The sequence below is a fragment of the Mus caroli genome, chromosome 7 (assembly GCF_900094665.2).
Source record: "Mus caroli chromosome 7, CAROLI_EIJ_v1.1, whole genome shotgun sequence".
NCBI classification, from domain to species: Eukaryota; Metazoa; Chordata; class Mammalia; order Rodentia; family Muridae; genus Mus; species Mus caroli.
Window position 1 is genome coordinate 100268609 of NC_034576.1, and position 26325 is coordinate 100294933.

Here is a 26325-nt window from a genome sequence, read left to right on the forward strand (position 1 = left end):
CAGAGCTTGAGTGCTGGGAACTGACCGCAGAGCTTGAGTGCTGGGAACTGAGCACAGAGCTTGTGTGCTGGGAACTGAGCACAGAGCTTGAGTGCTGGGAACTGAGCACAGAGCTTGAGTGCTGGGAACTGAGCACAGAGCTTGAGTGCTGGGAACTGAGCGACCGCAGAGCTTGTGTAAAACAGTAGTGCTTTTCACCCCTGAGCTCTCTCCAGCCCCAACTTTTTTCCCCCTCAATTCAAAATTTAATGCTTCATCTGTAAGAACAACAAGAGAACAAAAAGCTTGCAGATAAGAGAAATAACATTACAAATGATTTTACATTTATTTATATTGTGTAAGTGTGTGTGACCACGTGCTACTATGTGGAGCTTAGGGGATATCTTGAAGTTATTACTTTCTTTCACTTTGTGGGTTCCATGAATTTAACTCAGGCTATTAGGTTTGGTGGCAAATGTCTGTACTTCTTGAACTATCTTAATTGTTAACATTTGGAAACAACAATTTATGAAGTATGCTTTGTGTGTGTTTCTGCCTGTATGCATGTATGTGATGTGTGTGGAGACCTAGCTTTTTTTATTCTTAAAGATTTACTTATTTATTATATATAAGTACACCATAGCTGTCTTCAGACGTACCAGAAGAGGGCATCTGATCTCATTATGGATGGTTGTGAGCCACCATGTGGTTGCTGGGATTTGAACTCAGGACCTCTGGAAGAGTAGTCAGTGCTCTTTAACTGCTGAACCATCTCTCTAGCCTAAGACCTAACATTTTTTATGATTTTTTTTTTTAACCATGGCATTGTGAAATTTTCTAGGATGTGACTCTTAGCTTCTCAGTTTTTCACTTTACCCTTCTTTAAAAACGAGTTTTTTTTTTTTTTTTCTCATACGTTCATTTGTGTTTTGCCTGTGTGTATGTGTGATTCACTGAAGTTGCTCTTCAGTGAACTTTGTGAATTTGTACCCTGGCAGAGTTATATGATAATTCTCATTTATCCATGCAATCAGTGCTTGTATTTTCAAACTTTAAGGCTTTGGCTAATTTGATTTTCAGATAGTTTCATGTGATGTCAATGTTAGGAGGCTGAGCATTTCTGCTTGTTTTTCAGACTTGGTCTTTTGTGAATTGCTTTTTCATAGCACATGTTTCTGGTTCAGATTTTTAAAATTGATATAATTGCTAATTTCTAGTTACTTGGAACTAGCTTTAGAATATATCACCAACCAAACAAATGCTACCACTTCAGACCCATCCATAAATAGGGTACCTATATTTCTGACCAACTGGTTGCAAGTTTTGGGAGTCCTCATGGATTCTCTAATTCATTAGAGTGACTATCAAGACAGTTCCATACTTCCATAGTTATGGTTTTGTCCTAAAGGATGACAAAGCACAGAGTCCAGAGAATCATTTCAGAAATTATAGATGGTGCAGCTAGCATAGCCAATGTTAGAATAGCTATTATAAAGCTAGGCATGGTGGCACAATTCCAGCATTTGGTGGGGCAGGGCAAGAGGATTGAGACATAAAGGCAGAGAGGAATCCTGCCCATCCCACCCCTCATCCCCCAACATACTCACTCCAAAACTGACAAGGCATGGTGGCAAATGCCTTTAATTCCAGCACATTGGAGGCAGGGCCAGGAAGTTCTCTGTGAGTTTGAAGCCAGCTCTATATAGCAAGCTCCAGACCACCGAAGGCTACATAGTGAGACTTTTGTATTAAAACAACACAAGAGGCTGGAATGATGGCTCAGTGGTTAAGAGTATGCTTATTGCTCTTTCTGAGGACCTGTGTGTGTGTGTGTGTGTGTTTGTTTTGTTTTTTTCCCCATCACCACATGGGGTGACACACAATTCACTTGTAATTACAGGTCTAAAGGATCTGATAACTTCTGCTGACCTTCATGGTCTCTCTCTCTCTCTCTCTCTCTCTCTCTCTCTCTCTCACACACACACACACACACAGAGAATTAACAGTTAACAAAAAATGTTTAAAGAAAAAAAATAGCATAACAAGCAATAAAAGATGTAAATTGTACCCAGAGAAATCCCTAGACATTCCTAGTGGCTCAGTTGAGCCTATCTTAGTGTTCCACTGCTGTGAAGAGACACCATGACCATGGCAACTCTTTAAAGGAAAGCAATCATTAGGGGCTTGCTTACAGTTTTATGTCATGGAGGGGAGTATAGTGCTGGAGAAACAGCTGGGAGCTACATCCTGATAGGCAGAGACAGAGACAGAAAGATAGATAGAGCGAGAAAGACTTGGCCTAGCATGGGCTTTTGAAACCTCCATCCCACCCCTAGTGATATTCTTCCTCCACCAAGGTTATACATCCAATCCCTTGAATCCTTTCTAATAGTGCTGTCCTCGGGTGACATTCAAATATAAGATCCTGTGGGGGCATCCATTCTTATTCAAACCAGCACACTTGGGTGCCATCCCAGCACCACACAAGCTTTGCACATTTACCTTTCTCCTTTAGTCTGTCTTTTTGCATAATGTTGACTGCATGTACTTAGGCTTTGCTTTCCTATCTACTCAAACAACCTCCATCATTTATTTGATTTTAATTATAATTCGAATATCACATGGGACACACTGGTGTTGAGTTAAGAAAGGAAGATTTAGACCAGCGATTCTCAACCTGTAGGTTGGGACCCCCATGGCACATCAGATCTCCTGTATATCAGATATTTGCATTATGATTCTAAACAGTAGAAAAATTATAGTTAATGAAGTACCCTTTACACTGCAAGAAAAAAAAAAAGGAAAGAAAAATGGAGTGTTCAGGAAGGAATAGGAAATGGGACTACTTTCCAATTCCAGAAGTGACCTTATCAGGAAGAAAGAAAGGATAATTTTCATTGTTTTTCACTAGCAATATAGAGCTTTATAACTGAGTATGCGCAGTCCTGCGTATAACTTAAGTTTGAATGCTCTCTCTAAGGATACACATGACAAGTGTTATTGACATTAACATTTGTGTGGTACTTCATCCAGCAAAAAGCACAGAACCAAACCCCCACAACTTTTAAAGTGGCCAACAGTGTACAGTAGTGATAGATGAGCACTGTCCCAGGTGCTGAAGGCACACCTAGTACATCTAGTCACAGAATCTGTGGTAATTTTTGATTTATAAGGACAAAATTGGGTCATTGTGGGATACTAGGAAGAGACACTGTCTTGAGAAAGTGATGTGAAAGAATTGTTTCCTGCGGGGCAGTGAGTCACCTAAGCTTGCAAATGAGATGAGGTGCCAAGGATGAAGGACGCTCTGCTTGTGCAGGCTGGATGGAAGCAGAGTGGGATATTGATATTTATGAGTCCCAGGAATTTTAAGATGACACATTTTTTGAGTTATTAAATGAAACTAGCAATTCATTACTCTGAATTTCTTGTTACATGAGGAAAAGGAATACTTTGTGAATCCATTCTGGCAGTCTTTTACCTTAATAAATTCTTCATCTAGTACCGTGACATCATTAGAGATTAAAGCAAAGGGTACACAAGAAAGGAACTCGGAAAATAGAACTAGCTTTCAAGGAAACAGCAGAAACATGAGGTATCTGAAGGAGTTCAAAAAGAAACAAGGATGTGAGGAGGAGAAGTCTGGACTGGTCAACCGCATGACACGCGGCATTGCGGCCATTTAACTGCAAGCCTGATTGTGGTGAGTCCAGAGCAAATGACAAAGTAAGAGAGTGGATGAGGGCTGGAGAGATGGCTTAGTGGTTAAGAGCATTGACTGCTTTCCAGAGTTCCTGAGTTCAAATCCCAGCAACCACATGGTGGCTCACAACCATCTGTAATGGGATCCAATGCACTCAGTGTGTGTCTGAAGACAGCAACAGTGTATGCATATAAATAAAAATAAATAAGTCTTAGAGAGAAGGGAGGGGAGGGAGGATGTGTGAGTTAGAGAACTCCCTGAGCACAAGACTGGATGAACATGTGTTCATGAAGGGTACTTAAAAATAATAGTACTAGCATGTTAGTCAATAAATGTTTATTTAAAAATATTTACATATTTGGTGCTCTTGTATTGTTTAAGCAAATAGCAAGCCCCCCCCCCCAAAATCATTCATTCATAAATGAAAGTACCTGAAGATTGTTTGGTCCTTCAAGAGACCTGGTCTGAGTGAGTGACGAGGAGGACATGCTTTGTGGGTGTTTATGTGCTGCTTCAAGCATGCATGCTAGGTAGACACACTATCGATGAGCACTAGCTCCAACAGTTGTCTTACTTTCACATACGGCAATTAAGTCTTATGTTCATAAGAGTTAAGTATTTAGACCATCAATTAGAAGAGCACAGATGAAGATGTTAACATTTTCAACATAACCAAAAAATTTTTAAAAATCTTATTACATTTATTTATTGATTAATTATGTATATATAGGCACGTGCTACACACATGGCATTCATGGGAAGGACAGAGAGTTTATTCTCTTCTTGCCCAGTATTGAACTCAGGTCTTTAGGCATGGCAATAGTTGTCTTTATTCACTGAGCTGTCCCAATAGCCCTGTTTAATTTTAATGATACTAAAACACAGATCTCAGGAGAAAAGGTTTCTTTTCCTTTTTAATTATTTTTATGTGTGTGAGTATTTGGCTGTGTGCATGTATGTGCACCATTTTTTAGCTTGGTGTCCATGGAATTCAGAAGGTGGCGTCAGACCCCTTGGAAATAGAGTTACAGAGAGTTGTGACTTGCCATGTGGCTGAGGGAGATCAAACCTGAGTCCTGGAGAACAGCCAGTACTCTAACTGCTAAGCAATCAGTCACCAGCCTGGTATGTTTCTCTTCTCTTCTCTTCTCTTCTCTTCTCTTCTCTTCTCTTCTCTTCTCTTCTCTTCTCTTCTCTTCTCTTCTCCTTTTTTTTTTTCGAGACAGGGTTTCTCTGTCTAGCCCTCGCTGCCCTGGAACTCACTCTGTAGACCAGGCTGGCCTTGAACTCAGAAATCTGCCTGCCTCTGCCTCCCGAGTGCTGGGATTAAAGGCGTGGGCCACCACTGCCCGGCTGGAATGTTTCTTTAAGCTGATATTTCTGAATGTCTTTTGGGCCATCCATGTATATCAAATTATTGAGCATTTTTTTCTGGATAATTGAAAGTTTTTTTTGTGTGTGTGTGTGAATAAATGTTATGCTGAATTCCTCCAAGAAGCAGATCCTGAGGAAGAGATATGAGTAGGTAGTTTCGAAGTCCTGGTAAGGGAGGGCAGAGTCAGAGGCAATAGGGGCTGGTTTATCCAGTAAGCTCTTCAGTGGCATCTGCAGCCGAGTGCTCCCTATGAGCGACAGGAGAGTTATGGTGTATTTTAGATTTGTCCCAAGACTAAAGGAGCTTCTGTCAATTTCTTGCTGGAGTCTGGCTCCAGGAAGGGTTAAGTCTCTAGGGTGTTACTAGAAAAGTCAATACCCAGGCAAAGACTTAAAACACACTTGCACTGGAACCCTACGTTCTGAGGATGTGTAGAGAAGGGATGAAGAGGTGTGCTCCCAAGGCAGAGATGAGTTAGTTTGATTTATTGGTTGAGCATTTAAAAAATGTCTTACTTAAGTAGAAATTTTATTGTACTAATTAATAACTTTTAGGTGGTGATAGGTAATGTGGTGGTTCTCCTTCTTCTTCTTCTTCTTCTTCTTCTTCTTCTTCTTCTTCTTCCTCTTCTTCCTCTTCTTCCTCCTCATCCTCCTTCTCTTCCTCCTCTGACTCCTCTTCCTCCTCATCCTGCCCCCACCCCAATTTGAACCAGGACCTGAGGGATGAATTTTGACTTCTGATTCTTTGTCCCTTACCACTCAGGTGCTGAAATTAGAGATGAGTGCCCCACACCAAGTTTTATGCTGTGCTGGGTATTGATTGAATCTAGGACCTCATGTATTACTAGGTATTTCTCTACTAATTGAACTAAATTCCTGCCCTAGTCCCTGTTGTGATTATTTTGAAAGGATCTTGAGAACCAGGTGGTGATAATCTGGGCACAAACTGAGACCCTGTCTCAAGAATAAAAAGGATAACTTAGGTATTACAGGACTTGCATAAAGTAGCTAGATCTTTGGAGTAAGATAGAAGCTGTTGGTATAAAGAGCTTTGAAGATTTAGGCAGTCTCCATATTTTTACGGTTTTTCTTGGTGGTGCCTTCTCTTCATCTCTGCAACCACAGATTTAGCCTAAGCATATTGTTTTAATTCTTGCATATAGATAGCAATAACCTTTTAGTTTTATCTGTCCCCCTGTGACTATCCCATATACCTTTAAAGTAGTGGAAACTGTTGAATAGGACAAAAGCAGCAATGGCCGTCAGTAGTTCAGAGCATCAGTGCTCTGCAGAGGACCTGGGCTCAGTTCACATCACCGCATGCGTGTGCTCCACACAAACTCATCCAAACACACATATACACATAAAATAATAAAGCATCAGTTTGTACATTGAGTTTTCTGTGCCTATTACTCAGCCTTAGTGCAATTTTTTTTTTTTTTCATTTGTGACTCTGTCTTGCCTTGGTCTCTGCTTTTAAAAAAGTTAAAATGCAAGGATTGTTTCTTCTGTTCCTTCTGTGGATTCTCATTACACTTAGAATAAAACCCAAACTGGTTTAGGAAAAAATCCAAATACTTAAACTGAGTCAAAGGCTTTATTAATTTGAGCCTTGCTTAGTTCTCCTGCTCCATCTTGCTGTCAAGGTACAGTCATTGGTCCCAGGGCTTCTTGAGTGCCAAGTGAGAGCCACCGTATCTTTCCAGCACCGCTAGACACTTGGGTTATCTTGAGACTTTTTACATGCATCTCTTTTGCCTTGTACATTTTTCTTCATTGATTTGCTTAGTTGCTGCTTAACCTTTTGTTAACTGTATTGTTAGAGAGGCATTTCCTGGTATCATTAACTCTGTAAAATATGGCAAAATTTTCAGCACTTAGTACATATAGGTGAAGGGTTTCAACCGGCACTAGTTTTTCAGCTTTTACGTAGGTTTGAAATTGTTGGAGAAAAATGTTGGGGGATATCCCTTTTTACTCTGAAATATGATGACTTCATTATTCTTTTAAGTTATTTGAACCTCCCCTCCTATCATAATTGTTAAATTGAGTAGAAAGAAAAGCAAGAAAAATAAGGGTACATGATTACAGCTGGAGCCCTTGGTGCCGGAAGCCCTTGTCTGAAGTACCTCAGTTGCCCTCTGCCAGGATTCTTCTTCTTCTCTCTCTCTTTTTAAAATTATCTTTGATCTTTTTTTACATCCAGCCCTCCGACAGTTCCTCATCTCATCTCTCCCCCCCCCCCATCCCTGTCTCCAAGAGGATGTCCTCCCCCCATCCCCACCCCCTCAAACCCTGTCAGGTATACCCACTCCCTAGAGCCTCAAGTCTCTCCAGGGTTAGGTGCATCTTCTCTCACTGAGGCCACATCAGGCAGTTCTCTGCTGTATATGCATTGGGGGCCTCATATCGGCTGGTGTGTGCTGCCTGGTTGATGGTTCAGTGTCTAAGAGATCTAAGGGGTCCAGGTTATTTGAGACTGCTGGTTTTCCCGAATTCAACCACAGGGGTCCCGGCTTCTGTCCATTGGTGGGATATTAAATATCTGCATCTGTCTCATCCAGCTGCTTGCTGAGCCTCTCTGCTAGGCTTCTGTCTGTAAGTACACTATATAGCATCAGTAATAATGTCAGGCCATGAAGCCTCCCCTAGAGCTGGATCCCAAATTGGGCCTGTCACTGGACCGCCTTTCCCTCTGTCTCTTCACCATTTTTGTCCCTGCAGTTCTTTTAGGCAGGAACAATTCTGGGTCAGAGTTTTTGACTGTGGGATGGCAACCCCATGCCTCCACTTGATGCCCTGTCTTGTTCCCTCTCCACACTGTTGGGTAAACAAAGTGTAGTCCTGCTAGGTAAGACTGAAGGAGAGTCTTTAGAAGGGTGGCTTTACACAGTGGTGCAGTTCAGCTGTCCTTAAATTCTATCTAGCATTTGTACCAGTTACTTTGTTGATAGTAAATACATTGCCCATTTTTGGCTTTGGTCTCATCTGAGCCGGTGTGGTGTGTTACTATGTGGGAACAGAAACTCCACTGCAAGTAGAGCTCTGAAATGGAAGGAGTTCTAACTCCCTGCCTCCTGGCTGTTCTTTAATGAATTAGTTCGAACTGGTAATAAGCTAGTGTAGTTGCTTACTTACCTAGAGTTTTTCTGTGCCTTATTCATTTTCAGGGTGTCGAATGTATAGTTCACAGTCTTAAGCCATTCCATTCATCAAGCTTCTTAGAAAGCTAAGATGATTAAATGAATTCTTTGAAGGTGAGGTATATGAACACAGGACAGTCATTTCAAGGACCAAGTGACCTGATGGAATCAGTCTCATTATTCTAAAACTCTGCTCCCCGGCAGTTTCTGAGAACTGGGCAGTAAGTGACGCTTCCTGTAAGCTTGTCTTCTGATCACTGTGTCTGAAATCAGTGTCCTCTCACCTGGGACCAAGGTAAAACAACTGGGTTCATTAACTCTGAGTCGATCTCTGCTTGTAGGTGTAGGGGAATTTAAATAATAAACTTAAAGGGTCAAGGAAGAGATTAGGCATTATAAACTGCTGTAGATTTATACCATTCAAAAAGCAGAATTTAAGTAACAGACTAGACTTGCAGAAACAATAACATTTTGAAGGCTTTATAATAAAAAAATGGTTAGAGAAGTGTCAGTGTAGATTATCTTTGGGTACTTGGGCTAGCTCTGCAGTCTGCATTGTGCCACTTCTGCTCCATGCCTGCGTCTTCTGGCAGGATCTTCATGATTGGTTCCTGACCTTTCCTTCCTGCTTTGGAATCTTTCACCTCCTGAGGCCTTATGAAGAAAAGGGTTCTGAGGCAGAGATCTTAGTTCAGTTGGGACAGAAATCTATGCTTTTCAGAAAAGAATGGTTTGAAGTTAGTAAACTGTTTCAAGAAAGTTAATAAGTAATGTGGAAATTAGGTTATTTAGAAAATGTTGTAGTTGTTAAGTGAATAAAATTCGACCTTGTCAATGCGCAGAAAATGATCATGTGATTTAAGAAGGTAATTAATACTTTTAGCCAGGTGTAGAGGTGTAGCCTTTAATCCCAGCACTCAGGAGGCAGAGGCAGGCCGATCTCTGTGAGTCCAAGGCCATCCTGGACTACCCAGTGAGTTTCAGGAAAGCCTTGAGAAACCCTGTCTTGAAAAACAAACAAGCAAACAAACAAAAGCTGTCTAGAATTAGGGCTGGTAAATGGCTCGGCAGGTATAAAGATGCTTTCTGCCAGGCCTGTTGAGCTGAATTTGATCCCCATTAACCACGTGGTGGAGGAAAGACCTGCCTTTGGCAAGTTGTCCTCTGACCTTCACACACTTTTTTTTCATACATGTGTCTATACACATACACAAAATTAATAAATATAAATTTTTTAAAGAATAAATTGTTTAGCCTGGCTCTGGTCCTGGAGAGGTGGCTCAGTAATTAAGAGCTCTTCTTGCTCCTCTTCTAGAGTATCGGAGTTCAGTTTTCAGTAACCTTGTTGGCTGGCTCCTAAACTGCCTACAACTCCAACTCCATCGACCTCTTCTGGCCTTGGTGGGTGCTTATTCTCGCCTGTACGTCCTCTTACACAGACACATAAAGATAAACCTAATTTAAAAAACTAAAAAGCAATTAAAATAGCTTAGTTCTTCACTTTCATTAGCTACATATCAGGTACTCAGTATAGCCTCATGTGGCTAAATGGCTGCTGTGTTGGAAATTGCAGATATAGAACATGCTGTCTTTCTGCAGTAGACTATTAAATAAACAGCTGCTTTAGAGAATGTTCAGTTTCATAGTATGGCAGTTTTATTAATTATCAAGCTAATTTTGGGGGTTGCTAAGGATAGAGAGCTAGAGGTTGTAAATAAACTCTTGCTGTATCACCAAGCTATCTCCCAGCCCCGTTGAAGTGTTTGTCCACTTATTTTATCAGTCGACATATTCATTGTTCTTAAAGATCATCACACTTTAGTTCTCTGTGTAAACAAAAGTTAAATAAATTCAGTTACTGTCTTAGTGTTCTATTGCTGTGAAGAGACCCATGACCACTTCAGCTCTTATAAAGGAAAGCATTTAATTGGGGCTTGGTTACAGTTTCAGAGGTTTAGTTCATTGACATCACGGTGTTACTGGACTATCTGGCCTACCAAATAATGACATGGAGACCTTTTATTAATTATGAAAGCTTGGCCTTAGCTTAGGCTTGTTCCCAACTGATTCGTACACTTATTAACCTGTTTATGTTAATCCACGCTCTGCCATGTTCTCCTTACCTCAGTTTTGTGTGTCTGACTCCTCGGTGTCTGGCTGGTGAACCCTCTCACCTGATTCTTTTCCAGAGTTCCTATTTCTGCCCCGAAGTCCCGCCTATCCTTTCCTCTTAAGGAAGGGGAGAGAAACATCTTTACATAATGTACAAAAAAAGGATTATCCCAACATCATGGTGGGGAATATGTTAGCATGCAGGCATATATGATGCTGGAGAAGTAGCTGAGAGTTCTACATCCAGATCCACAGGCAGCAGGAAGAGAGAAACTTTGGGCTTGGAATGAGCTTTTGAAACCTGGAAGCCCACCCGAAGTGGCACACTTCCTCTAATGCGGCTATACCTCCTAATCCTTTCAAACAGTGCGGCTGCTCTCTATGAGCCGCACTGTGGGGCCGTTTTCATTCACATTACTAGTTAGTAAACTTTGAGTATGAATTTTAATTTACTATGCCGACTCTGTGCTCTTCAGCACTGTCACAGTACAGCAGGCGTCACTTAGCATGTGGCTTCCCTCTATAATAAGAGCCAGCACCCTAATAAACTTAATAATACTTATATTTTTATATACCTAAATTAACATAATCAAGATTTGTAAAAAAAAAAAAAGAAGAAGAAGAATTAGAAGCATGGTAATTGTGTATTGATTTTTGTTTTTTCTTAGCTTTTTACAAAAGTAGTGCCAACGGAATAAAAATCTTTCATGATTTCTATATGAGGTAGAAGGCAGGTATAAAACCTGGTGTCTGAGTCACCACTTGATGCAGGCAGCATCAGTCTTAGAATGAAAGACATGCATGCATACTGGTTTTGGAACGCCTGAGGCTTCACTTCCCAGGCATTGAAGGACGAAGTTGATTCACATCATGACATGGAAATTAGCTCTCAGGGACTCACAGGCAACAGGAGAGGAGAGGGTAGTGGGCATCAAACAGACCAAAGTGATTTCTATGAAGGATTTCAGTGTAAATGTGGGAGAAATGGATTGGGAGTTAGACTGAAAATAATTCTCAGGACTCTGAGGGAAGGGCAAGACATTTAAGTGAGTTTATATAAATATTTTGGAGCTATAAATGTATTTACCAGCTGTTAAGTTGGGATATTGGTTTGAGTATAGACTATGTTTAAGGAAATTTTTTTTTTTTTCCTGAGGTGAGAAGAAGGCTGCAGGCCTGAGGTGTAGTGACTTGAGGTAAAAGGTAGCAGATTTGATATGTAGTTAGGTAACTCTCGAACTTCTTATGTTTGGGAAAGGAAGAGTTGAAGGCGATCTTTCCAAAATTCATAACAAGTAAAATAAAAAGTCTTTGAATTCTGTCTAGAATTTTACTGTTTCAGAACTTCAAGATTTATTTTATTATGAATATGAGTACACTGTACTGTCTTCAGGCACTCCAGAAGAAGGCATCAATCCCATTACAGATGGTTGTGAACCACCATGCGGTTGCTGGGAATTGAACTCAGGACCTCTGGAAGAGCAGTCAGTGCTCTTAACTGCTGAGCCATCTCTCCAGCCCAAGCCAAAGTCTTTTATACAGATTAGAAAGTCAAGGTTCAGGCTTAAATGTTCTGACCTCTTGCATGGGGTGGAAGAACTAGAAATGAGCCCGTGTGAGTTGGTCTGCTTGTGCTTGTCTTTGGCTTCTTGCGTTAGGTAAGCTTCACTAGGCTTTCTTCACTCCACCATTGCACTAGCAGCCTGTCACAACATTCTGTTGATTTTATTCCTAAACCATATCTCAGTTCTCAGAGCTGTGTCTGCTGCCCTTAGTAGCTCAGACTACTCTCATCTTTGTAGATATTTTCTTGACTTTACTTCATAATTTGGCCCTGTACTCTTTTTTTTTTTTTTTTAAGATTTATTTATTTATTATATGTAAGTACACTGTAGCTGTCTTCAGACACTCCAGAAGAGGGCACCAGATCTCGTTACGGATGGTTGTGAGCCACCATGTGGTTATTGGGATTTGAACTCTGCCCCTGTACTCTTAAAGCAAGCAGATGAAAGCTTTTGTTTTACCATCTAGTTTCCTCTCATCAGTCATTGAGATATTTCTAAAATACAGAGCAGTCTCCTGCCTCAACTTGTAAATAAAATCAGCCTCCTTAGCTGGCTTTATAAGGCTGTCTTTATGGAAAGCCCCTGTCAGAAGTTCCATAGTCATTATTCATTGTTTTTTTTGTCGCCATTTACATCTACTTTTCTTTCTTTATCAATTTTCCCAGTCTATCCTATACTTTAGGTTTTAGAGTAATTGTCTACTTATCTGTGGCCAGCCCATGGGGAAGACTCGCTCTTGTAGGCTCGCTGAGGACAAGGACTAGTTTTCATTTGCTGATAGTAGACTCTCAGAAATTGTTGAATGGGTGAATGTTAAACTTCCAAGATAGCTCAAGTTAGAAGTGGTTTCAGAATAAAGCTCCTGAGAGAATGAAAGTCTTTAGTCTTAGAGTGGTCTGCACAGTGTTCGTATTTAACATCATATTAGATCAAATTGATTGAAGAATGCTGCAGATTTATTTCTAAGATACTCATAGTACACCATAAAGGCAATTAACAAATACTGAGAATTCTTGTTATTAAAAAACTTTTTTTTTGTCCATCATTTTCTTCATGTATTTCTTCATTTATTTGATTATGGAAAAAAATGTAAGTAGGATACCTGGAATTTCTTTTAGGTTGCTAGTGGTATTTGGGATTTGGGAAATACAAAATTTGGCAGGTTTATGTGTTCTGCATTTCCCTTGGATCTAATTAATATAATTAAAAAACAATAAGATTATACCTGAGGGATATTTAGAGGAACTCTGGTTGTTTGCAGTGATAACAGAGAACCTGAGGGATGATAGAGCAATCTTTTGAAGTTTCTAATGAAGAGGAGTTAAAATTACTGTCTTTTAAACCAGAGACTAAGAGTCAAACCCCAGTGAGGGAAGAGAGTTTCTCTTAAAGCTACTGTCTAATGCTTAGACCTGTCTAGAGAGTGGAGCTGGTACTTGAGAAAATACCTTTTTTTTTCTTAACCTTTTCCGTTTCTTTTTCTTTATTTTCCTCTCTCCCTCTCCCTCTTCTGTTTTGTTTGTGAAGGCTGGCAAACAGAAATCTGTAACATGCTATATGCTACAGAGATGTTTAGCTAACTAGGTAGGAGTTAGATTTGAAGAATAGGTTATTGTTTGTTTTGTTTTGTTTTGTTTGAAAGTTTGAACACCATTAGACCAGTTTCTAAAATGTCCACCAACCTAGTATGTATATTCTTCAATTCCTTTCTCATTGTATGAATTTATATCTTGGTCTAGAATCCAAATGTATAGCATGAGGAACACATGAGAATTGTTAGTTGTATAGTTAAAAGCCTTTATTTGATGGTTATTGGTTTGTTTTATTTCTGTGGGTTGACCCCATAGTAATGTGCTGTATCTCTGAGCCTCGTTTCCAGTCATGTTAAAACTGAACCAGATCAGTTTGGAGCAGTTTTCTGAAGCAGAAAGTTGAAAGCATTGACTTTGCTCTGCTCCCCTGCAAGCGCCCCTCATCCCTATACCATGTGGGGCTTCTGGGACTACTGAACTGCTGTGACGTACTCTGTAATTTACAATAGATTTCGTTCTTAGTGATAGTTTGAAATACGACTATTCCCTAGTAGTGCTCAGAGAATGGTAGTCATTTAGTCATTTTTCACTCTAGTTCAGGCTAGAGTCAGCGTCCGTGTTTTGAGAAGGTATTCAGGACTGGAGGGAGTTGTTTGTGTTTCGAATCTTAAATGTCTGTGAATGTCTCGTGTGCTGGCTAACAGTAGTCTCCCTTCCTTTTAAGTACCAAGAGAGTTGGTGGAGCTGCATTTGAAGCTAATGAGGAAGATTGGCAAATCCGTTACAGCGGACAGATGGGAAAAATACTTGATCAAGGTAACTGAAAATTACCTTTTCTACCACGGAAACACTATCCTTGTCTGACGTGAATGAGTGCTTGCATTTAGTAATATTCTTTTAAAACAACTTATTAGAGTTACATAATATGACTGCAGTCTATGTTATTATTGTGTGTTAAGTTTGGGTTCGGAGACAACATTATATGTATGTTTAGTTTTGGTTGTTTTGGAAAGAACAACTCTGTGACAGTCAAGGCTGGCTTTGAGTTTGAGATACTCCTGCTTCACCATGCCCAGCTAAGCAACAGCTTTATCACGCCTTGAACATGCTAGACAAAGAACTCTACCTCTATAGCTGTCTAAATTTTCTAAAGTTGGGCTGAAAAGTTGGGCTGAAAAGTTGGGCTGAAAAGTTGGGCCTTTTTTTGTATATCCTGAGGTTTTTGTTTTGTGGTTTTTTTTTTTTTTTTTTTTTTTTTTTAAAGCTGACATCTCTGTAGCCCAAGCTGGCTTTGAACTCCCCATCTTCTTATGTCTGTCACTATAGCCCTGGGTTTTTTGTCACATGCCACCACTTCCACTCTTTCAAAACTTTACACATTTTCTCTCATCGATTCTTTAAGGTCATCCTGATCAAATCAAATATGCTAAGACCCAGGGAAGTGATTTTTGTTTAAGATCACCCAGAAGTTGTAGATAGAACCTGGTTTGAAAGAGAAAAATCTCTTAAATCAGTCAGGTCAGTAGGAGAGACTTCTAAATTATACATTGAGTTAAAAAGTAAAAACTGTAGTAACAGGACAGCTTGGGTCATCTCAGCTGCAGGATGGATCCTACCTACTAAAAGCAAAAGCATTCCTTGTCTAGGGTGACTGAACTTTTGATCTTCCTGCCTTTACCCCTGAGTGCTGAGATTGTAGCTGTATGCCACCATGTGGTGCTGGGGACAGACTCTCGGGCTCTGTGCCTGCTACACAAACATTCTGCAAATTGACTCCACCCCCAGTCTCCCATTCAGACTCATGGTCCAGAGTTACATCTAGATGATGAGAGCTGCATCCTACAGAAGCCTAAGCCTATGTGCGCACTGCATTAAGTTTACATGAGCTGCAGTGGGAGTATTGTGACTTCTCGATGCTCCACCTGTGAGTCGGATGGCAGATATTTACATTAGCTGTCAAGTTTACAGCTGTGAAGTAGGAAATAATTTATGGTTGAAGGCCACCACACCACGTGGAACTGTATTCAAGGTCTCAGCCTTCCTAAGGCTGATGATTACCACTACATTAGAGTATTAGGTTACAATTTTAAGCTACTGAAAAGTTTGGTTTTTTGTTTTTGTTTTTTTTTTTCCGGGGTGGGGGGGTTGAGACAGGGTTTCTCTGTGTAGCCCTGGCTGTCCTGGAACTCACTTTGTAAACCAGACTGGCCTCGAACTCAGAAATCCGCCTGCCTCTGCCTCCCGAGTGCTGGGATTAAAGGCGTGCGTCACCACGCCTGGCTAAAAGGTATTTTCTTGTCTGTTTAAGAAAATTTTAACCCAGTCTGTGAGATGGCTCAGTGGGTAAAAGTAGTTGCCACCAAGTATGATGATCTGAGTTTAATCCCTGGGTTCTACACAGTGGGGTGGAGTCCTGAAAGCTGTTCTCTGACCTCCCTCTCACACTGGAAACCACTCAAAAATCAAACAAATAAATGTAACAGAAGTTTTTTAAATATTATCATTCCTATTCTTTTTGGGGGAGGAGGGGGATGTGTGATTCTAAGGTGCTGTGAAAAGAGGGTTCATCATAGACAAGAACTCTTGTTTTCCTGAGAAGGCCATACGTTGGTTATCTTTGTTGCATTGTATACCACCTACAACAGTGATCTGAATCAGTTCAGTGTTCATTAGATTAGGACTTGGAAAGGTCACTTCCATCCTCTGTTGATTGAAATAGTCAAAATGCCAACGAAAGTCAATAGGGTAGGAACATCATCTTCCAACTTTACATTTTTAGGACTGACTTTTGGAAAAAAAAATATATATTCAACTGGGGATGTAGCTCAGTGGTTAGAGCCTGGCCCATAACAAAAGCTCCGGGTTTGATTGATTACTAACATTGTATAAGCCTGTCATCATAGGCATTCTAGAGCTGGAAGGGAGAGGATCACAAGATTTCAGATTTATCCTCTACATGGAGCTAAAGGTCCCTGTGGGCTACATGAAGCCCTGTCCTCAGAACAATACACACACACACACACTGGAATTTTAAAAGAATAAATGCTAATAACACTAACAGGTCAGTCAAGTGGCTCAGTAGGTGCCTGTTACCAAGTTTGAGGACCCGAGCTTTATGCCCTAGACCCACATGGTGGAAGGAGAGAACCGAGTTCTTCAAGTTGTCCTGTGACCTCCACATGTGCCCTGTGGTTGGTGTGTACCCAGACATGTAACCATGCATGTGCACTTGTGCATGCATACACAATAAATTTATTAATTTTCAATAATGTAAAAGTGCTGTGGATCTGGCTTAGTTTTTCAAAGCTTTCATGTAATGGAATTTTCTAAAAGCAAAGTTAGGTAAGATTTAATTGAATTGCTGAAAACATTAATCTGTCTGTGAATGATAAATAATAAATTTTTAGCTATTTCAAGTGCTTTTTAAAATACCAGTGAAATTGTTGTTTTTGCCTTTTGCAAAATGATTAATTAGTGAAAAGGGTTTGGAGCTTAAGAAGAGATGCTGAGCTATCAGGACACTAATTTTAATATATAATTTAAAAGAATTATAAGGAATATTAATATCTTTTATATTAAAGCCATTTTTATTTGTTTTTGTTTGTTTGTTTGTTTGTTTGTTTTTTGAGGCAAGGTCTCATTTTGCAGTTTAGGCTGGTCTTTAATGTGCAGTCTTTCAGCATGCTGAGATGAGGGTATAGTCTGACTGGAAGATTTTTAATTTTCTGTGTTTTATTTTTGCTTTTTGTTGTTCTGAGAACTGAGGTAGAAGTATCTTATATTCTAATCCTAGCTCTATTACTGAGACTTTAGTATTCTGAATAAGTTCATGTGTTAAATAATTCACACTGTCTGAATTGCTCTCAGGCTTTGTAATCTGTGGAAGTAGAGAGATGATTTTATATAAGACTCTACCTCTGTGGTGTAGTTCTAGTTCAGATTTTTTGAGACAGGGTTTTTGTGTAGTCTTGGTGGGCTTAGAACTTATTCTGTAGACCAGGCTAGCCTATAATCAGAGATCCACCTGCTTTAGCTAGGAATTAGAGGCATGTACCACCATCAGGCCACTTCTAGTTCAACTTTTTTTAGTTGAGATATATTCACAAACTGTAAATCCTTCCCTTCAGACTCGGCAGTTGACTGGTGTTTAGTGCATTCTCAGAGTTGAACAACCACATCATGAGTATGAAGAAACTTCATACTCTAGCAATAGTCACACTTCCCTGTGTTTTATAATTTGAGTTTGCTTGTTATATTTAAATGGGATATATATATATATATATATATATATATATATCCATATCCTTTTGTGTCTGCTTTTTCTTACCAGCATTTTCTGCTAGTGATATTTATTTATATTCATGGTACTGTATAGTGGCTACTACTGTGTAGTTCCAGAACATTTTCATCACTAAGGGAACTTTGTATTTCTTAAAGACTTCTGCTTTCTACTTAATCCCTGGCAGTGACAGACTGAGTTTGTCCGGAGCATTGGCTTACTCTTGACTGTTTCTGTAAGTGAGGTCTTAGCACATGGCCCTTGGGCCTCTTCTTTTCACTTCTATGATGTTTTCAAGTTCATCATGTTTTGGCATGTGTGGGTACTTGTTTATTTCCATTGTAAGGTTAAGGAACATTTTATAGATTTATGGTATGTGGCTTGCTTTCATCCTTTGCCCACTATGAAGAGTGCTGCTCATTGAACATTTGAATTTGAGATACACAAGTTAGTCTGTCCTTCCTTCCTTCCTTCCTTCCTTCCTTCCTTCCTTCCTTCCTTCCTTCCTTCCATTTGTTTACTTTACATCTTGACTGCTGCCCTCCCTTCCAGTAACCTGCTCCTCCAATTATTCCCCCAATCCCCGTTTCCCTTCTCCTCTGAGTGGGTAGAAGCCCACTCCCTGGCACATCAAGTCACCGCAGGACTAGGCGTATCCTCTCACTGAGGCCAGACAAGGCAGTCCAGCTAGAAGAACATATCCCACAGACAGGCAACAGCTTTTGGGATCGCCCCCGCTCCAGTTGTTGGGGGACTCAGATGAAAACCGAGCTGCACATCTGCTACATATATGCTGGGCTCCGAGGGTAGGGTAGGTCCGGCCTGTGTGTGCTCTTTATGATGATTCAGTCTCTGAGAGCCATAATGGTCCAGACTAGTCTGGTCTTAGCTTTTCGGTAGCATTCCCATTTCCTTCAGGGCCTTCAATCCTTCTCCAAACTGCTTATGTTTGGCTGTGGGTTTCTGCATCCATCTGAGTCAGCTGCTGGGTGGAGCCTTTCAGAGGACAGCCTTGTTAAGACTCCTGTTTGCAAGCATAAGAGTGTCATTAATAGTGTCAGGGCTTGGTGCTTACCCATGGGATGGTCTCAAGGTGGGCCAGTTACTGGGTAGCCATTCCCTCAGTCTCTACTCCATCCCCTGTCCCTGCATTTCTTGTAGACAGGATAAATTTGGGTTGAAAGTTTTGTGGGTGGATTAGTGTCCCTTTCACTCCACTGGGATTCCTGCCTGGCTTTAAGAGGGGCCTCTTACCAGTACCCCGGAGCTCTTGACTCTAGCTGCATATGTAGCAGAAGATGGCCTAGCCGGCCATCACTGGAAAGAGAGGCCCATCGGTCGTGCAAACTTTATCTGCCTCAGTACAGGGGAACGCCAGGGCCAAGAAGTGGGAGTGGGTGGGTGAGGGAGTGGGGGGGGGGAGGGTCTGGGGGACTTTTGAGATAGCATTGGAAATGTAAATGAGGAAAATATCTAATTAAAAAAACAAACAAACAGATTTTAAAGAAAAAAAAAGCGGGGCCTCTTTATGTTCCATATCCCCAGCTCTGTGAGTTACAGCTAAGGTCACCCCTGTGATTCTTGGATGCTTTCCTTATCTCACGTCTGTCACGTCCTCAGTGGCCCCCACTTCTCCACCCCCTGCCAGTTGCAGATTCCCATTCATTCTCATGGCCATCTATCTGGCCATCTCTCTTGTCCCTCCCCACACTTGATCCTGAATCCCCCATTCCCTTCCCTATCCCTTGTCCCACCCTCCATTTGCTTCCTGTGATTATTCCCCCTTCTAAGTGAGATTCAGGCATCCTCGATTGGGCATGCCTTCTTGTTTAGCTTCTTTGGGTCTGTTGAGTGTAGTATGGGTAGCCTGTATTTTTGGGCTAATATCTACATATTATATACCATGCATGTACATACCATGCATGTCATTTTGGTCTGGGTTACCTCACTCAGGATGATATTCTCCAGTTCCATCCATTTGCCTGCAAAATTCATGATGTTTATATTTTTAATAGCTAAATAGTAAGTATTCCATTGTTTTTCTTTATCCATTCTTCAGTTGTGGGACATCTGGGTTGTTTCCAGTTTTTACAAATAAGGCTGCTATGAACATAGTGGAGCAAGCTTCCATGTGGTATAGTGGGACATCTTTTGGGCATACACCCAAGAGTGGTATAGCTGGGTCTTGAGGTAGAACTATTCCCAGTTTTCTGAGAAACTGCCAAGTTGATTTCCAAAGTGGTTGTACAAGTTAGCACTCCCACCAGCAATAGAGGAGTGTTCGTTCCCCTTGCTCCACATCCTTGACAGCATGTGCTATCACTTGAGTTTTTGACCTTAGCCATTCCATTTCTGTAAGATGGAATCTCATAGTCATTTTGATTTGCATTTCCCTGATGACTAAGGACTTTGAAACATTTCTTTAAGTGCTTCTCCGCCATTTGAGATTCTTCTGTTGTGAATTCTGTTTAGCTTTTTTATATGACTCAGGCTGATTGCCCAGTGACATTACCTACTGTGGGCTGGGCCCTCTCACATCAATCATTAATCAAGAAAATACTCCACAGGCATGCCTTCAGCCTAATTTAATTGGAGGCTCCATACTCAGTTGAGGTTCTATCTTCTGAGCTAACTCTAGCTGTGTAAACAGACTAACCAGCACATGCCTTAAAGCCTGGCGTGTTTACTATGTGGTCCTTTACTGAAAAACGTCATTGACTTTTGATGTATATCATGCATTAGATAGAATAGTGCTCAGCATATCCACACTTATTTGTTGAATGAATGGATGAATGAATAATTTTTAAATAACTTGGCTAAGGCATAGAGATAGATCTGTATCTATGATGTTTTACAGACTGAAAAGCAACAGATGTCTCTTTATGACAATATAATAAAAGAGAAATCCATTGTTGTTGTTCTTGTTTTTTGGTTTTTCGAGACAGGGTTTCTCTGTATAGCCCTAGCTGTCCTGGAACTCACTCAAACCAGGCTGGTCCTGAACTCAGAAATCTGCCTGCCTCTGCCTCCCAAGTGCTGGGATTAAAGGCGTGTGCCACCACCGCCCGGCTCTGTTTTTTTTTGTTTGTTTGTTTTTTTGTTTTTAAAGAAATATTATACTTGTCCATATATTAAATGTTTTTTCTCTAAATCATCAAAATGGGCATACCTTATTGTATGAGCCTTGTATATAATTATTTGCCAATAAATTTTACTTATGTAAAGTTACTAGTCATATCTGTTGTGCTTTGAATATGGAACTCCACTCACAGCTTATGTGCTGAGCACCACGTCCCAGCCAGTAGTACTACTTTAGAAGATTGTGGAACTTTTGTGATTTGAGACATAACTGGTGGGTGGACATAAGCTTTGAGAGTATGTAGCCTGGCCAGAACCATGTTTCTGGCCTGCCAGATTGTGGGGAATTATAGCTACATGTTCTGTCCACCATGCCTTTCCCTCTAATGGACTAGTTCCTAAACTATGATCCAGAATAAGTCCTTTCTCCCTTACATTGCCTCTGTGGGTGCTCTGTCACAGTGATAAGGAAGTAGCCATTAGGGGCTGGAGAGGTGGCTCAGAGGTTAGGAGCATTGACTGCTCTTCCAGAGGCCTGAGTTCAATTCTCAGCAACCACATGGTGGCTCACAACCATCTATAATGGGATCTGACGCCCTCTTCTGGTGTGTCTGAAGACAGCGACAGTGTACTTACATGCATTAAATAAATAAATATTAAAAAAAATAAAAAAGAAAGAAAGTAGTCAATAAATAACATGAAAGTCCAAGTTTCACTTTGGCTCAGGTTGTATTATTAAGCTTTTCTTATTTAGTCAACACTGTGTTCTGTAAATTATTAAACATGCTATAGCCTGTTTTTGCATATCATGTGGAATTGGAATAGGGACAAGTCTGTTGGTAGATGGTCTGTAGTTGACGTCACGCTAAGTGACAAGACAAGTATTTTGACCAAGTGAGTACATGCCGCTTATAATATTTACTTCTAGCCTTTTGCAGATACAGTTGATTGATATCTGGTCTAAAGGGCATATTGATCATTTATAGCTCTTACTTTTGGCTATCATAAAATTAAAATGCTAGAAAACCACTGACTACCTGCTGTTAAGCGTATAGAAAGGATAAATGTCTCCATTTGTATCAAAATGGTGGCCCACTCAACTGATGTCAAGCACATCAAAAGCCATCCTCATCTTTTTCAAACCTGTTGGTCCTGTAGAAACCATGATGTATTCATGTTATCGTCAACATTTTTAGTCTACACCAAGATTCAGGCATTGCCCCAGAGTTCTTTTCCCTGCATCCCAGTAATCAATCACCAGTCAGTTGCTTCTGCAGTTACCATCCCTTGCCTGATCCAACCCCCCACCTCACCCCACAGACATTTAACCTTGGACCACCATCTCCTATCCTTAAACCATTTTGTCATCTCTTCACTGATGCAAAAGATGTGTGTGTGTGTGTGTGTGTGTGTATGTATGTGTGTGTGTGGTTTTATCCATGTGTGTGTACATGTGCAGGTATATGTGTTCATCCATGTGTACATGTATGGAGAACAGAGGAAGCTGTTGGATATCTAGCTATAACATTCTTCTGCCTAATTCCCTTGAGGCAGGAATCTCGCTGAGTCAGGAATTTTCAGCCAAGCTGGCTGGCCAGCAAACCCCCCCCCTTTCTCTCTCTCTCTCTCTCTCTCTCTCTCTCTCTCTCTCTCTCTCTCTCTCTAGCAAACCCCTTTGTTTCTCTCTCTCTCTCACACACACACACACATACATACACACCTCCCTTCTTCCCCAATTCCCCACAAATGCTAAGATTATAGATTTTGGCTTTCGCATGAATATGGGGGATCTGAACCCAGGTCCTCCGTCTTGCACTGCAAATGCTCTTATCCATTGAGCCATCTCTCCACCCCTGAAAGGGACTTATTATACACAGAAATGAAAGTGTAATTAATTGTTACCAATTTATCCTCTCACTTACACATCTACTCTGTCTTGAACCTGCCATCTTTTCCCTAAGAGTTTCTACACATGCTTTATCTTCTGGAATGTGTTCCTGCCAACTCGTGTTCCTCGCAAACTCGATTACTTATCCCTCTTAAGCCTCAGCGTGAGTCTTACTGTCTCCTTGAGGCATTTTCCCAGGAAGATGTTCCTTAGTTTAACTCTATTGTAGAGTTTTTCCTCTGTGGACTTGGTATTAACTTCATTATGGAAACTATTGTATGTTTTGTTTTGTTGTGCTTTGTGTTTTTCAGAGACAGGGTCTCACTGTGTAGCCTCAAGCTTCTGATTGATTCTATTGCCTAAGCCTTTCTGGTGCTGAGATTATAGAAATGTGCCAGAAGGCCTGGTTCCTATTGTGTGGTTTTCATATTGAATGATGTTCACTATGTACTGTTTAAACTATACTTTTTTGTATGTGTTATTGTACCTTTGAAATCTAAATTATCTCTGTTTTGTGTATAAGGAAATTGAATTTGAGAAACTAAATAACTTGTGTAGACCACATTGCTAAAAATGGCAGAGCCAGCATTTCACTGAAGCCTGGACTTGCTGGGTCCAGTGCTCTGATGGGCCATTGATGGAGCGCTCCTCACAGTGTCTTTCTTGTAGATTGTTTCTTGAATGCTTGTTTCTTCTCACCTTTTAAGCAGTGACATTAGGTTAAACTTAGAAAATCCCAGGTTTTTTTTTTTTTTTAATTTCTTATTTGCAGTCATTAGCTAGTTCTGTGGTAGTACTTTTACCTTTCTTTGCTCTTTATTGTTTTCCTATATTACTGCTGTAGTATGTGTTTCTGTGTAATGGGATACATTAAGTTAAAAATTCTGTTTAAATACAGAACATGTTAAGTGTCTGGCACTTCCTTCCTTCCTCAGCATAGACTCAGCTAATCACACTGCAGTCACTTACTTGATGTGTCTTCTTAGTGTCTCTAAAACAGCTACACTAAGACCTACAGAGGGAGTAGACATTTGTTCAGAGATTGCCAGTACCTTAGCCTCAGTACACTTAATAAGGCACCAAGAAAGAATGTAGCAAAGAGGCTATGATCTATGATGTAGAAATAGTGTGATAAGCCCAGTGAAGAGTGAAGAAACTTACTTTGGGGTTTGGGTGTGAGAACTTTTTCTTCCTCTTCCTCCTCTACCCCCTCCCTATTTCCCTTTCCCTTTGTGGAAGGTAGAATTAACAAATCTCAATAAGTTATATAGGAGAGCTACTCAGAGACTCAGTGTACCTAAGGCATTTGGTTTTGTTTCTTCTCTTAGACTGGCTAACATAAATTGCCCAGTGTTATCTAGAGTGGAAGAGAACCCACAAATGTAGTCTTGTTACTTTTTACTTTTAAGGTAGAATTATCCTTCTAAAAATTAAAGTGGTGAACTAAATTTAAGCTAGATGTTCTGCTAAGATCTTGACTCCTTGGTTGGATAAGCCTTGTCCTCAAGATTCACATTGCTTTCACTTGGCAAGCCGCAAAGAAATCTGTCCTTGAATCTCATATATCCATGCATCTGTTCTGTTTCCTTTGGTTGTTAATGATTTTAGATAACCTTGATGGTAGGTGACAAATGTCACCTATACTAAGTTTAGCATCTGTGCATCTTACTTTCCTATTGCCATGTTCCTTCAAAAGTAACAGGGAAAGCGATGTTAAAAGAAGCTATCCAGGCTGGTGTGGTGGTTCACACCTTTTAATTGCAGCACTTGGGAAGCTGGATGACTCTGAGCTTGAGGCCGTTCTGGTCTACAGAGTTGAGTTCCGGGATAGTCAGGTACACAAAGAAACCCTGCCTAGAAAAAACCAAATAAATAAGTCAGTTAAGACAAGCAGATGACAATTTCTTATTGCTATTTTTATTAGGTTCTATGATCTTTTTGTATATTTTGCATGATTGACTGATTATTATGTTGGGTTTTTGTTTGTTTGTTTGTTTGTTTTTTGAGACAGGGTTTCTCTTTGTAGTCCTGGCTGTCCTGAAACTCACTCTGTAGTTTCACTCTGAGTTGCTTCAAACTCGGAGATCCCCTGACTCTGCTTCCTAAATGCGGAGATTAAAGGTGTGCACCACCACTGCCCAGCTAGATAATTTTTTTAAAGAAAAAGAATGTAATTGTTGATTTTTAAGACGTATTTGATTTCAAGAAGTGTTATGCCACAATTGTGCTTCTTAGACAATGAGCAGATAAATAATAAGTAAATTATTTTACTTACAGACTTTTATACACGAAAGATCATGAAGTAGAAAATAACTCAATTTGGGCCAATAAGATGCTTCAGTGGATAAAGGCACTTGACAGCAAGCATGGCGGTCCTGACTGTGCCCCTAGGACTCAGATAGTGGGAAGGGAGAATCAGCTCCCATGAATTGTCCTCTGACCTCTGTCTGTGTTCTGGGGCAAGCCTATAGACCAGTAACAACGGAATAAAGAATAACCCACTCAACAAGATGTAACCTCACTGCTTATCTCCCCCGATAAAGGAGAAGCTACAAATCGTGGTGTGTAGTTATATTCCTAGCAGTGAGGATGCTGAGGCAGGAGGATTATGAGTTCTAGGCCAGCCTGGGCTATTTAATGAGACTTTGTCTCAAAAAACAACAACAAAAAAAAGAGAGAGGGAAGACAAAAGACAATTTTTAGTACTCTGAGAAATTCTTTGAAAGTAAATAAATTTGGTAGCACACAATCAAAATAATCTCAGACCGTGCCATTGCCCCATTACCTTCCTCCTCCCCCACAGTTACTGCTCCGCCCTGCGGATCTCCCGTGCTGGGAGCCAGCAAGGTTTGTTCACTACATGGTGCACAACCACTGAGTTACACTTGTAGCCTTGGCTTGTGTATTCTCTGGAAGCTGTCATCAATTATGAATTCACAAGGGACATTTTTCATCATTTGATAATTTGATCATATTTGATAAGAATTGGATGTTTACAGATATATTTCTCCAAGTGAAATAAGACTTATTTTTTGAGCTCTTCTCACTTTGGAGGGAATAATGTTGCTATGAACATTTGTACACACCATTTTATATAAATATATATTGACATTTATCTGTTTTATACCCAGAAGTGAAAGGGTCATATAGTTATTTCTTTGTTTAACCTTTTGAGAAACTACTGAATGTCTTTTCATAGTCATTAGACCATTTTTACATTCCCATTGTCAATGTAAAAATCACCGCTCTTTGACTTCTATACAGGAAATTTTAAGAATTAAGAGATAGCTTGTTCTGGAGAAATTGTGAGTAGCCATAGCCCAGGATACAGATTTAAGTTACTCCAAATTTCATGTTCCATCATGGAAGCCATTTCACAGGGTTTTTATAGTTTTATACAAAGAATGGCATAACTCAATGCCATTGAAGGTTAAAATACATTGGTGGGTACACCAGAGTGCCGTGTACAGAGAGAAGGGTGAGCTATTTTATAGGTCCAAGGTGCTATCTGGTAACATTCTTAACTCTTGATTGGTAGAAGTCAGTGATCTGATAGGTTATCTCGAGGTGTTAGTTCAGATGCAGATTGGGGTAAGGAATGGCTGTTTGAGAAGGGAAACACTAGCCCAAGTAGTTAGCCTGTGATCCTACCAAATTCTAGTCTCTCCT

General features: G+C 40.3%; 1 protein-coding gene across 1 annotated transcript in view; it reads left to right on the forward strand.

Annotated features, from left to right (window-relative positions):
- Positions 1–26325, forward strand: part of Rsf1 (remodeling and spacing factor 1) — a 105334-nt gene that overhangs the window by 21645 nt on the left and 57364 nt on the right. Inside the window, exon 2 of the mRNA XM_021166138.2 lies at positions 14136–14227. Coding sequence (XP_021021797.1) covers positions 14136–14227 — 92 coding nt within the window. The remainder of the gene's footprint in view (positions 1–14135; positions 14228–26325) is intronic.